The sequence below is a fragment of the Apostichopus japonicus genome, chromosome 19 (genome assembly GCF_037975245.1).
Source record: "Apostichopus japonicus isolate 1M-3 chromosome 19, ASM3797524v1, whole genome shotgun sequence".
NCBI lineage: Eukaryota > Metazoa > Echinodermata > Holothuroidea > Aspidochirotida > Stichopodidae > Apostichopus > Apostichopus japonicus.
In genome coordinates this window covers 18,717,690-18,731,762 of record NC_092579.1, presented here as the reverse complement: position 1 = coordinate 18,731,762, position 14,073 = coordinate 18,717,690, and the positions used below count along the sequence as shown (strand labels likewise).

The window sequence follows — 14,073 nt, the reverse complement described above, 5'->3', positions numbered from 1 at the left end:
CTCATAATTTCGATTGTGTTCGTGTTATCTCTATATTTGTAGCCTACTTCTTCTCGAAACCTAAGTTTTCATATCGAAATTGCGCCTTTTTATACCAACATAAGCTTTTTGTTTTAAAAGTTCCGGGCAACTGCTTTCCCCCTCAAACACGTCATATTCTCCTGGCGATCCGCAATGTTTTCCCGACGACGGTCGCTCTGACCCGACGGATAATAACTTCGAGGTTGGCGATTTTTAATGGTAACATATGTGCGGGCCCCTACGGGTGGTGGGGGAGGAGGAGCCCATGGTTAAGAGGATATTTTGGGATCATACAAAGATGCCCAATGGGGACCAAAATGATGATTTGATAGTAACATCACCCATCCCTCACCAAAAAAAAAAGAGAGATGTTAAGATGAAAATTTCCCCCCTTATACCAAATGCTGTCTGCTTTTTTTTTGGCAAAGGTGGCACCTCGCAGTTTCTCTTTACAAATATTAGACCTACATAAAACAAAAAGAAAACAAAAACAAATTGACTCAGTGGTTATACTGACAATTGTATTAAATTAACAAAAGGAATATAAAACTGTTTTCAATAAAGATTATTGAATGGGGAGTTTCTAATATAAGTTACTGATTCTGTTGGCATTTCAGCTGCCCTTATAAATAAAACACACTAACAATTTAGGCCTGAATGCCTGCACAAAACATCTTCAGGCCCCCTATATTGGCCCTGAGCCACAGGGCTGCAACCACTCTGACCTCTCTCCCTCAACAGGACTACTGCTGATGAATACACTTCCATATCATGCAAACACAAATGGTAAAACAGAAAAATTCCAACATAATGCAAACAGCAAAAAAAAAAAAGTGAATGACAAAACCAGACGCCACAGTATCTTGCATACCATGTACCCAGGGAGCTGATGAGCACCCACCAATCGAAGAAATGGCTCTATAAGGGATGGCTACCAACTAGGGGTGGAATAAATCAATTGGAAAAGTTAGCTTGTAACGCTGAGGTCACCGGTTTGAATCCGATCTAGCTTCAAAACTTTCTTTACTAATTTTTGTAGTTTTGTTACTAATTTCATGATCACTTTTCTATTGTTCATTTACTTTATATAACTAACATTGTGTCATCATGATTACTAAGGTTTTAAAATTACTACAACAATATATAGCTGTTTTGAGGATACACTGAAGAATTTCCCAATGTATTGTTATATAAAAGCTATAAAATTTAGTTGACATAAGCTTCAGTGGTTCTTTGATTGTACTTCAACTTATGCACCAAAACAAACCAACACAAAAAAAAACAATACTTGGTGCACTTTAATTGTACATAACGTTAAAATGTCAGCCAGTTTATATTCTGTTTTCAGTATCTTTTGTCCCATTGTATCAGTTGACATGCAAAACATGAAAAGTGTCTACATGAAGAGGTTTCCTTGGAGATAATCATGCATAAACCAGGATTCCTTTATTAAAGGAACAAAGAATATTCCTGGCTGTCTGAAGATATAACTGAAGAAATCATTAATGCATGGTCACACATGACTATGACCTTCGATATTGCAAAACTATTGAAAACTATGGAGTCACTCTTACTGACCTCGCAATATTGTGAGGGGGCAGCGGATTGCAAATTCGGCAATGACTATAACGAGAATAGTAGAGTCGGTAATTACTATTATGGTTAGATTCATCCAACGCGAGCAGCATACAGAAACTTTGTACTCAAAGCCTAAGCTAGTTAATAAGGTCACACATCCGGAGTCTATGCATGCTAAGTTCTTCAATACCGCCCTCATTCCTTGTCAGGGAAACGTTTCACACTGTAGTTTTGAGTCATTGGTTCTTTGATGATAACAAGTTGGCAAGGAATGGATTTACCAAAAATTGATCAGGCCAGATGGGCCTGGGCAGTGGCACCCAAATTAGAAGGCAGACAAAAAGAAAACAAAGAATTTAGCAAATATGTTTACACAAACAAGTGTTTTTGTTACTTCTGTAGTTACAGCAGTGGCGTAGGAAGGTACTTTTGAGTGGGGGGGCTGAAGATGGATGGCCGGCCTGGGGAGGGGTCTAAGGGGAGGGGGTGTCCCCCTCCCCTTTGGATTTTTTTTGCATTTCCAGGTGGCCTCAGATGCAATTTGGTGCAATATAGCACACTCCAACCCACCACTCCATTTTGTATATAATTTTGCATTTTCACCTGGCCTTAGATGCAATTTGGTGCTCTAAATGAGATTTTTTTCTCATTTGGAAATGAAAAAGGGGTTTTCTGACTTGCGAAGCGGGGGGCGGAATGATACTTCCGCCCCTCCACATTTTTCACTGGGGGGGCTGGCGCCCCCCCAGCCCCCCCGGTTCCTACGCCCTTGAGTTACAGGGTATAGTAAATCTAACGCGGTGAACAAGAGCTTTGAGTCTCGCTCTACAGCTAATACAGTGCGCCAAGCCGTCGCGCCACTGTATCGGTAAAAGCACACCAATGCGGGCGTATTCACTATATACAGAAATATTAAAGGCACACACGGATCAAAATGTAAACCCAATGGCTGTCTTGGTGGCCTCACAGCCAGTGGGCCACCCTAAAAGTTATGTCAGACCCCTGGTGCACAAACATTGTGAATGCTACCTTGAAATTCCCAATAAATAGCCTTAAGGTGTGCTTAAATTGCACATAAACATAACTTGAAATGGTATACAAAGGTATAAACTTCTGCTTCTTCGGTCTGGTTGAATCAGCTGACAAGGGAAAGGAGAAGGAGTACCAGTTTTCGCAATCGGACGCGCGATTGCTGGATTCCTGCAAAAATATTTTCTCTCAGGGGAATTTCCCGCAGCAATTCTGGTACTTCCCGCAACTTCCCCCATTGCTGTAGTTGCCTATAACTTATAAACTTGCCTATAACAAGATGCATATTACATAGTTTGCTGATTTTTGTAAGGAGTAATGCGATTGGTCAAATCTTTCCAAAAAGAGAACACTTGCTTTGATAATGTGGCACTGCAACAGTGTGTATTGGTCGCAATGGTTGACCATGTGTACTGCACTGTATGTACTATATGTGCTCTAAATGTTGGTACGGGCATATGTACGTATATCTAACTACTATCATCATAAATCCTCCCCCCCAAAAAAATAAATAAATAAACTGACTGGGTGAATTTCCCCCCTTTTTAACATCCTAGTACAAGCACAACATCATAAAGACTCCTTGGTTAAAGTAACAAAGCATCTGCCCAGCTGTTTTGATGATGTGTCTGATGGAGCCATTAGTGTAATCAGTAAACTCTTCCCAGGCAGACATTGGTAAAGTTGATGTAACCGCTCGTCTAGTTTCCGTAATGTCATCTGTGGGAATAGAGATCAAAGGGTAAAGGTCATTTCATAACTTGGCTGTAACTTCATGTCAAAGGGTAAAGGTCATTTCATTATTTGGCTGTATCTTCAAGTCTAAGGGTAAAGGTCATTTCATTATTTTGCTGTAACCTCCATTTCATTCTAAAGGCTGCTACCAAGAGTTGATGTCTAAGACTGGCTTTTTATGTTTTGCTTTGGCCAGTTACAGATTATATAAAAATGATCAAACACCTGCAGTAACATTTATGCAACAAATCTTCCCCTCTATCTATCTTTCTATCAATCAGTCATTCCGTGTGTCTGTCTCTTTATCTGTGTCTTTGGTGAGTATTAAAGCTTGTGTTGTTTGTACAACTGCCAACCAACCAACTTCCTAAGAAATAATAAAACTAGGACATCTTACCTGTAGGGTTTCCTCACTAATCCAATTGCCCTGCAGGAGGTTGTGTAGGCTGTGAAATTGCAACCACGTAAAATCCCTTCTTTTAATAGCAGACGTGGCTTTCTTGAAAGACTAAACATTTAGAGCAAAAAAAAAGAAAGAGAAAAGGGAAACAACTCTTTTATATTTCTGCAACCAGTTACTGTGCAGTGGATTATCTGATAGACTTCATGAGATTTGATCCAACATATCTTTTCAAAAGAATGAATATAGACAAGACTATTTTTAACACAATGAGACAGGAAAATATATTTGTGTGTGTCAACGTCTTGAGGGCATTTGGCTACCATAAGACAGGCCTGATAAGAGCGGGGGGGGGGGGGGGGCACTACAGGGTGTCCAGGGAAATGCTGGATAGAGAATGACTTCCAAAGGGAGAGGGGTGGGGGGGGGTCTGGTGACATATTTGTCCTCAGGTTGCAGTCTGGTTCTCTGCCTATCTTTGACATACATCATTTGTACACTGCAAGGAAAGTAACAAACTAGGGCAAAGCCTTAACTTGAAAGCTAGAAAGTTTTAAGTGGGATATCAAAAGAACAAATTTCCAGACAAGACTAGAGAATCTTACAACTACAGCTCTACACAACCATGAGACAGTCCCCTTGTGTCATGTGTCTTGACGATTGCTATCTCTATCTTTACTGAAACTTTCACTGTGTACTTCTGCGCTCTGATTGGCTAATGAAACATGAGGGCCCACTTCAAAGCTATTTCTGATGTTCGTTCTCCAGATGTCTGTAACCGTCGAAATCATGAGTTTTCTCAGATTTTACGAGCTATGAGATGGAATGACACATGTTGTTCCCAATCAAATGGTGACAAAACCTTTTGGAAATGGAAGATCAAACCACCAAAGTTCTTTACAAAGAAAGTTCATCAAAACTTTTACTAATTTTTTTTTTCTGTAGACAGTTTACAAATAGCATTAAAGCAATGTCATTTACAGGTTGTGAAAGCAAAGCAATGCAAACGTTAGCTGCATCACCAGATAACTTTTAGTATTGATAATTTTTTCAATAGCAATGCTACTAAAATGTTAGTCACAGATAAAAAAAAAATGAGAATTCTATTTTGGAGAATTACGCACCGACTCTTCTATATAAAAACAACAACAATAAATCATAGATAAATTATACCTCCGAATCGTTGATGCACTCTAGGATATCGGCAGCGTTGGCTTCAAACTGGCGTATTACTTTCCTGACATCCACAATCGCACAGGTCTTACGTTGGTCTTCGCATCCTGCTAGGAGGCTGTGAAACCAGAATATAAAGATCTTGAGAGAGCGAGATCAGATTAAAAGAGGAGAACGTGAGATGCTTTGAGAGAACAGTATTAAATGCAGATAACAACAACAAACGAATAACAATAACATGACTGTTGTTCAGTTATTAACCTCTTGCGATGATACCCCTGGAGGCATCAGCATTAAAAAAAAAAAAAAGAAGGTGGGCAAGAAATTGAAATTATTTACTTTCTCGAATGTAACAAACTGAAAGTCTAATTCACATTTGAGTTACCTAGAATAAATTGGACCAGTCCTGCAGGTTGGCATAATCCATAGGCTGTTTATATCAACCTGCCCAAGTGTCTAAAAAACGTAACAGGAGAACATCTTTCTACGTTACTACATTACACATTGTACGATAGTATTGGCTGTTGAAGTACACAAATGGATGTGCATATGGTGTGAACATTTAGAGACATGTTTGGACAAGTTTCGTACACTTCAGACCATCAAAGGGCAGCACAGGAATATGCGGTTATGGGTGAGTGAGCAAATCTCTGGGCTCTCATTGCTAAAAATTTACATAGTCATGGTACAGGAGATTGAGGGTGCCATAAATTTGCCAATACACTACATGCCTAGAGAGGCGGTAGCTATTACCTGGTGAGAACTTCTACCCGGGCTTACTTTCGTTTCTTTGACAATTAAGTGTAAAATAGTCAATGGGAAATATAAATGGAGCAGGCTGCCAGTAGACAGTATTTGTGCTTGTCATTGTAAAGGAATAATACCTCACCTTGAATCAACAGATATTCTCTCCGGCTGCTGAGAACCTTTCCTTCGTTTGTAATTCGGTAACTTGGTTCCCTCCGCGAGTCGTAACTTGAACAGATCAAGGGCAGCTCTCGCATCTTCAGTGGGGTCATGACCTTGGTCCCCCGACTGAATCTCCCGACTAGAATAGGAAGAGAAATTCTAAAAGATGTAATAACACAGAAATGCCTCAGAAAATACTGAAATTATAAAAATTAATTCATGTCTATTGCAACATCCCATAGCAGGGACTGAGAGCATGAAAATATATGGTGTTAATTCATTCATGGCCAATTTTCACTTGTAGTGGAAGTTCACTTGTAGTGGAAGTTATATTGAAAAAAAATTCATGTGAAGCTCATGATAAATAGTATACTCCATGACCTTTGGAATTTCCTGTAGAGTAGACTGCACAGAGAGGACTACTGTAAACCAGTGGTCCGCAACCTTTTAGGCCTGTGACCCAGGAACTTCCACGAGGACAGGGCCACCACCCACCAGACCCCTCCCAGACCCACCTGACCCCTCCCACACACCCTAACTTGATGCTCTGAATGCAAGAAAGCCAGACTATCAACTTGATGTTAGAAACCAAACTGAATCGATCTCTAACGGCAAGCTCTGAAAACTGTAGAAATGGTTCTGGCAGCTGGTAATATCCTGTGTCCTACTGACAACTTTTAATGACCACTGTTTGGGTTGCCCCTGGTAGTTTGCTTACCTAAGATAAAACTGTGTCAGATTAGCTAATCCTACTCGATGGCCACTCCTTGTAAACATATCACTTGTATCAACACAAAAGGGGTGGAACATCTGTAAAGAAAGAAATCAAAAACAAAGTTAAAAATAAGCTCACTATTTTAGAGAAAAGAGAATTGTACATAATATTCCTAAAATACCATAAAAGAATAATAACCCCTGAGCAGCTAGACTAAATGTATGGGTCTGAATGGTTGAATTTCTAAAAGAAAAAGAGGAAAATACTATAAAAAAATAACTATAAAGTCAACTATTCACATAACACAAGAAATATCCATTCTGGGTCGAGCAGCTGGTTGAAACTCAATTACTAAATTGTTTTATCATATTTCTCTTCTAACAGGACTAACAAAGGTAAATCGTGCTCTGTTCCCTATGACGAGTGCAGTTAGTTGATCGTTCGCCTTCATACCAGTTTATTATAATACCAATGTTTGTCCTGTTCCTTTCATGTAAGAAAATATTAGACTTTCTTGAGGAATAACGTACCTCTTTTAACCCTACTGCAACAAAATAAACGTAAACTATGATATCAAGTTTATATTCTTTTGGTGACAGACAGTTCTGTGCATTAATACAACCTGATCCGAAAAAGTTGACAGCACCATTTGTCAACAAGTCTGTGTGGGCTTTAGGTTAGCCGGTATTCAGATTACCAATAATTTAATTTACAATACTTTGGGTTTTTACATTACAGTATCATACAATATTTACCTTCAAAGCTCTGAGGTCATTTTCGATGGATTGTCCAACCAGGATTGCGTCAGGTGGTAGAAGCTGAATAATCTCCTCTTGGACATCTCGTAGTCTCGTGTTTACCTCCTGTAAAGTTTCAGCTGTCATGCCACTGTACCTGGTGGTTTTTAAAGAGGAGAAAGTCAATATTGAAATGCATCTGTTATGACTGACAAGTACAATTTCTATGCAAATTGTGACACTATAATGAGAGAATTAAACACTGTGCCACAGATTAGCTCTTTTAACCCTCTTGTCCACAACTTGAACATACTGAGAATAGGTCTCTGGGGGTTTATCAATAAATTAGTAGTACAATTTAGGGGTATTTGGTACAGATGGATGAACTAGGTTAGAAAAAAAAGAGAAAACCCCCCAAGAAAACAACAACATCAACAAACAAACAGCATCACCAACAGCAATAATAAACAAGACAGACAATTAGTATGCATGTAGTGAAATGATAGAAATGAATAAGGCATCATAAATGATAACAATATATGATTAAACAAATTATGACAGCAGTCAATTTTTTTTAGGCCTACAACCCAGTGACTTCCAAGTGGCCCCCCCCCCCCACCCTCGGTTCAGAATCAAACATCAGAATGCATGACAGCTGGCTTGGACTATGGAACTGAGATCATAAAGACGTTGTTGATGTTCTTAAGTAAGCTCCAAAACTGTAGATAAAGTTTCCAACGTCTAAGAAGTTTCTGTGCCCCAGCGAAAAAGATTCACACGCTCCACAGTATGCAGACCATCGCGTGATTCATATAAACTAATCACTTGATGTATAAGGAGGGTTCTTGGAGACTACTTACTCGGTCAAATAATTTATGATTTCATTTTCTGGTTTGACCAGTCTTGAGTATATCAACTGACCGTCCTCCTCAACCAAGCACACTTTGGCCAGCTCCAACCCCTCCTGAGTCTGACACTAGAACGAGCAGAACAAGTAAAATCAACAAATAAATACATACAGTGTGCAAATATACCTTTATGGCTTATCAACTTTAATAAGCTAATTATTTTTTAAATATATTATTATTTTGTCAACCTTTTTGTTGCTCCTGGCAACAATCGATGCCGAGAGACGACACAGAAACCGACGATCTGTTATATAAAGTTGGCAATAAAAGATCCCCAGGGCCGAACCTTAGCCAAGCCTGTTCTTTGTGTTTGCATCAAATCGTCCTCTTTTAACCACTACTTGTGACCCAACTGTGACACTAAGGCAACAGCCTCGCCACTCAAGTCAAGGAATGGACGTAACAATGATAAAGGAGTAAGACCAAAGCAGAGGGATAGCTATACATACTGCGATATGACTGAATGACAACTCCAAGTAGGAATGAACACATGGGCAAGATTTAGCAAATGGAGGAATTGACATGTATCTGAGTAATTATAGCACAATTATTACATATTATGGGTATTAACCTCGTGTGGATGTCTATCCTTACGTGAGGCATCTTGGAACACTTCTATAGATGAAGTACTTATCTTCTTTACCCAGCCTTGGAATCGTACTTGCCATAGTTTCTGCGCTCTTTGGATTTGTAGTAAAACTCTGGATTCTGACTGTGCAAGGAAGCCTGCTTATGTATTCCAAGCTGTTTAGTAACTACCGTCCTTTACTCATTTTAGAGGGAAGACCAATAATAATTATAGCGATGAGATATCCATTGTGGACCAGGGCCGACTTTTCCATGGGAATAAACTGTTCTTTATTTTGGCCCCAGAGGAACCCAAACTTCTTGATAATGACCAGATACTATTGGCCCTTTAAAGCCCACAAATCAAAAATACGGGAGAAAAATTCCATGGCTTGAAAGACATAACACAAATGCATAACAAGTTGATTTAGACTTTTAATCGTAGGTTCCAGAGGTCTCTAATATGAGATAATGTGTTCCTTTTGTTTGTCAAGAAGGTCGACACTAACCAATCCTAAAACTTGAATTTCTTGGGAGTGAAAATAACGTGCCATGAACAAATATAATGACTAAACTGAAGCTCGATCATACATAGTAAAGTGTCTGAAACAAAGAGGTATACCATTTCACAATCAAGGGCAAACAATGGGCTATTGTCTGATACTTCATCCGTATGGTTGGTGGAGACAATATTGTCATCATCCCTCAAGGGGTAGTTCAAGCTCACCATTTTTGTTTTAGAAACAAGGAATGAAGACCTTCCTATGAGATGAATAGTTGAAACATCATGGTTAAAAAATAACAAACTATAGACCTACTCTTGAATGTGATAAGGTCTAATTATAATGCAGTGTTTTTATTTACTTTGATTGACAAGCTTTTGGCAATTTTACCAAAACCTTACTCAAAATAAGGTTATAACTGATCAAACTAAAACATTTTTCACTATAAATCACCATAAATCACTATAAATCGAATTTTAACTAGAGAGTAGTTGAAAGATTTTAACTAGAGAGTAATTGAAAAATACAAAAACTGTGTATAAGACATTTTCAATTTTTATTAAAACTTTAACACTTTTTGAAGAAAATCTTGGTAAGCTATGACAAATATGGGATTTGAATTTTTTTTGTGCAGGATAGTATCAAAACTTTTACCAAAATGACCTAAAAACTATTTAAATAACACAACAAAACACCTTAAAAAATAATTGGAAACTTGGAATTTACCTGGATAATTATCATTAGCACCATCTGGTTCTGCAACAAAGATGAAAATAATATCTCTGAAAATCTTTTCTATGTACATTCCATACACACTCTATACAGTAGTGTTTCTGGAAAGAAAGTTTGTAACTAAATGAGACAACAGATTATTTTTAGAAGTAATTTAAAACTTTAAGAGAAAATCTAAAATGGTTGAACTAATAAGCCAGTACTTAGAATACAGTTGATGTGTAAGGACAGCTAAGTAAAGAGGGCTTCCATTGTTGATTTCAATATTGTCATTGAATCTTCATAATAATGCCCTTACATAATAACATTTAGGTTGTGATTTCTTTACACCCCATCGCTTAACGACCATTTTTGAAAAGAGTTTTAAATAGTGTTGTCATACTTAACTCTCCCACTTCCCCCCTCCCTCCTCTCACTTACTGTACCCCTCACCTAACTTCTCCCTCCACCTTCTTATGCTCTCCTTTTCCTAATAAGAGAAAAATAGGACTCGTAATCATTCCCAACCTTTCTTTGTTTCCGATGATCCTGTCTTGAACAATGCTGCGACCAGATCTTGCTTTGATGTGAATCCAACCTTTGTTTGCTATAATAAAGAAAAGAGAATCCATTTGCAAGTAGGAACGAAGATCATCTATTCTAAGCTATTGCTGAACTTAATTGCGTCCAAGCCTCAGACTGTCTAATTTCATTTGCTGTATGCAAAACAGAGATTTTCAATCTCAATAGATAACATATCCTGTTTCGTCTCTTTGAACAAATTCTCCCTCATCTCCATCTGCTCTCTGTTTCGTTACTACATGTTTCGAGCCCTATCACCTATAACTAATGTCATTCATCGTATATGGCATTCTGTTTTAAGACAATGAAATCAATTACATGTTCAAACTTGCATTTCTTTTCTTGTAAGAACCCCAAAGGAGGAAATACTCACTACTTTGGATATTTCAGTTAACTTCACAAAGCAGTCCTTGTGGCTTCTGTAGCAGCTGCTGGAGACGCCATGCATGACAACAACCAGGACTTTGGAAATCTCTTGTGCTCGTCGAAGAGTGCACCATCTTAAATAGCAAAGAAGAAAGGAATCAGACAATCAATTCATCCTATTATGCAAATTGTTAAAATAAAACAAAAACTGATAGCAAACTGCTTATCACTATAGAACCTGTGTATATTCAGTAAATCAGCTTCTGAAGAAGAACCTGCTAGGAGTCGAAACGTCAGGCACACTTACTTTTACACATATACAAATTGTTGACAGACATGTCTTGACACTGTGATGTCTTTCCCCGGACCCCCTAATTCACCCCGGGGCCTGGTCTGTTACCCAACCTGCGACCCCCCTCAACAAGCCTGATTATGAGTATCAAACTGACTATCACTCAGATGTTCCTGATTTTCTTTGCCCTAAATATATGGCAAGGTTCAACCGTTCAGTGTACAACAAGGTTTATTTACACATGGAATGATTAAGTATTCACAACTCCTGTACAAGTAGTTTTGGGTTTATTAATTTTTGTTTAGAACTCATACAGTACTGAAAATGACTTGATTCTGTACACACGAACTGCTAGACAAATTTGAGATTGTGTTATACTTTGCCACCTTTGCATAGCATTTGCCTGCATGATATACCACATTCATCATTCCCTAGGCCACATGTTTGCAGTACTAACTGAATGGTGAACACTTCTATTTCTGATATATTTGAACTATAGAGACCTTAAAATCTAAAATGGTTTGAAAAAGAAGCACTCTCTTTTACAAAATTAATATGCAAATTTGAAATGAGGCATTAAGCCGCATTATATGTTTTTTCCCTCACCGTGGTTTACACTGAGATTGTTTTCCCAGCAAGGACAGGTGCAGCAGATTTCGAATCTCCTCCAGAGGTACCCTAGAGTATGTTTTCTTACATCTGCACTGTCCTTTTTGTACAACATGTTGTGTGTGATTCTTGAAGCAATTTAGAAAGATCCTAGGAATGTCCTGAAGAAGAAGAAAAGAAAAAAAAATAGAGTAAGATATTTCAAACATATTTAGAAAATTATGTTCTTACAAATTACCAGTAAATGCAAAGAGCATGTCTACTCCTCCTCAGCTCCCCCCCCCCCCCCTCATGGGTTGTGTCCCAATATGTTGTTTCTGTTCTCTATTCAAGTTTATATCACAATATCTACAGTAACTTTTTGCTCTTCAGAGTGGGCCCCCAAAATCTGAGTGCACAAACAACACAAATTGTCCAATATTTAGAAGTTTCAGAGTTATCAGTATTCAGAGTTATCCAGTATACAGGTATTATATGAGTCAACAGGTGACATATTCTTGTCCAAGTACTAGAAGACCTCTTGGAGTACTTAGGAGGTTTAAAGGGGAGCTGCTACATTGCTCTCAGCTCCATGAAGGGGTGGTGGATGGAGGGGAGAGGTGGGCCAATTGGGAAACAAGGATCTATGAGGGGGATTTATCGTACTCCATAATCTGACTAACAGATCAGTCACAAATTAAGCGGAATATTCATTTTAAACACATATTTGACTGTATCTTTAAATGTATGCAAACACTTACAAAGATCCAATTTTAAACTTCTTGTGTATAAGACTGCATGCCCATGCAGGTATCAGATAAAGGAAGAGTTAAGTTTGTGACCTTTAACAGTGACCCATTTTATGGTTTTTCCAGCAAATATACCATTAATAGATGAATTCTCTGGCTAATTAAAAAATATCTAACAATTAAATCAAACATTGACATCAGAATTCTAAATTGGTGACATGCACAGCTGTAATCTTCACCACCATACAAAAGTTGTTTCAGTAAATTCAGTCATAGTTGAGAAACTTAATAACATTACCTTCCTTCTGACTTGATCTCCCTGATGATGGGACTTAAGTTTGGAATTCAACCCAGTGCCATCTAAGAAACAAGAAAAATTATGCATACAATTATTACAAACATTTTCATGTAAGGTAAAAAATTCAAGCATTAGATTGTGAGAGAGTAGTTGTTTACAAATAGCCCTTGTCTAAATATGTTTTTGAGTTGGTTGACCATGATAAATGACTTTGAATTTCCATCATTTATTCAAGCACCAACAAAAATAACACATGTACAAATATGCAAAGTATATGAGCCACCAATCTGAATGTTTGTCTGCCTTCCACCATGTAAGAAAATGCTGAAAAGGCAATTTAGTAAACAACAATCATCATTAATGTCACAACATTTGACAGCACTTCCAGTTGAACTGCACATCTGTACGGTAGTGAGGATATTCTAACAAAGTTCAATGCATGTGACATGAGCTGAAATGATCAACAAATGTTTCAGTTTCCACAATCAGTGATCTATCAAATGTAAATTCTTCATGCCACCTCACATAAATGGCAGGTCCCTTCCGATGTTCAATGCCATCTGTTTTATTTGAAAATTTGTGTTAACATGGCACACGACTGCATAAAAAATAGAACTTGGTTGAAGTCCACATTGGAGGCTGAGACTGAGGGGTAACCTCAACTTGATAACAGTTAACACATGTCTAGAGATCCTACTATAGGGTCTCTACACATGTCTAGCCTTAACAGTGGCGATCTAAATACAACATCCCTAAAGTAGCGTAACTTACAAACACATTCACGACTAGAGTCTAATAAGACAAATTGCTCGGTGAGCTATGAATCTTTGGTGACCAGTGACAATGACCACTTTGGGCGAAGGTTTGTTACTGATTAGCATGAACTTGCTGATACTGTTTTAGGCCTACAGTATGTATGTATTGTATGTATTCGTCTCACATGGTTAACTAACGTTAGTCAACAGGGTGCGCGGAGAAATCGCTTAGTTGTTCATCTTCCCGAGTTAGTGTCGACCCTACTGACCCCACGATATTCAGAGATTGTGACTTACTTTCGTGACCGTAAACTCCAGGTACGATCCCCTCCGAATATGATCCCATTACCAGGTTTCAGGTGAGCTGGACTAGAAATGACTCCAAACCTCGTGTACTGTATGACTTCGTATCTCAGAATGTTTACATCCAAGTCGAAAGCATACAAGCTTATGTGGC

The 14,073-nt window shown here is 38.3% G+C and overlaps 1 protein-coding gene across 2 annotated transcripts; it reads right to left on the bottom strand.

The window, feature by feature from the left end:
* Window positions 1–521: 521 nt before the first annotated feature.
* LOC139960322 (RNA exonuclease 5-like) lies at window positions 522–14,066 on the bottom strand. Of its 2 annotated transcripts, none has more exons than XM_071958615.1 (14): window positions 13,914–14,066; window positions 12,862–12,923; window positions 11,833–11,996; window positions 10,942–11,068; window positions 10,515–10,593; window positions 10,002–10,031; window positions 9,395–9,534; window positions 8,158–8,273; window positions 7,316–7,454; window positions 6,564–6,655; window positions 5,826–5,984; window positions 4,937–5,054; window positions 3,761–3,871; window positions 522–3,348 (listed from the first exon to the last, which is right to left on the bottom strand). In XM_071958615.1, the coding sequence occupies exons 1-14, from the start codon at window positions 13,960–13,962 to the stop codon at window positions 3,199–3,201; spliced, it is 1,536 nt and encodes a 511-aa protein (XP_071814716.1). In that variant the 5' UTR covers window positions 13,963–14,066; the 3' UTR covers window positions 522–3,198. The 2 variants fall into 2 exon arrangements, with proteins under 2 accessions (XP_071814716.1, XP_071814717.1); XM_071958616.1 differs by having other exon boundaries at window positions 10,002–10,025.
* Window positions 14,067–14,073: the final 7 nt, after the last annotated feature.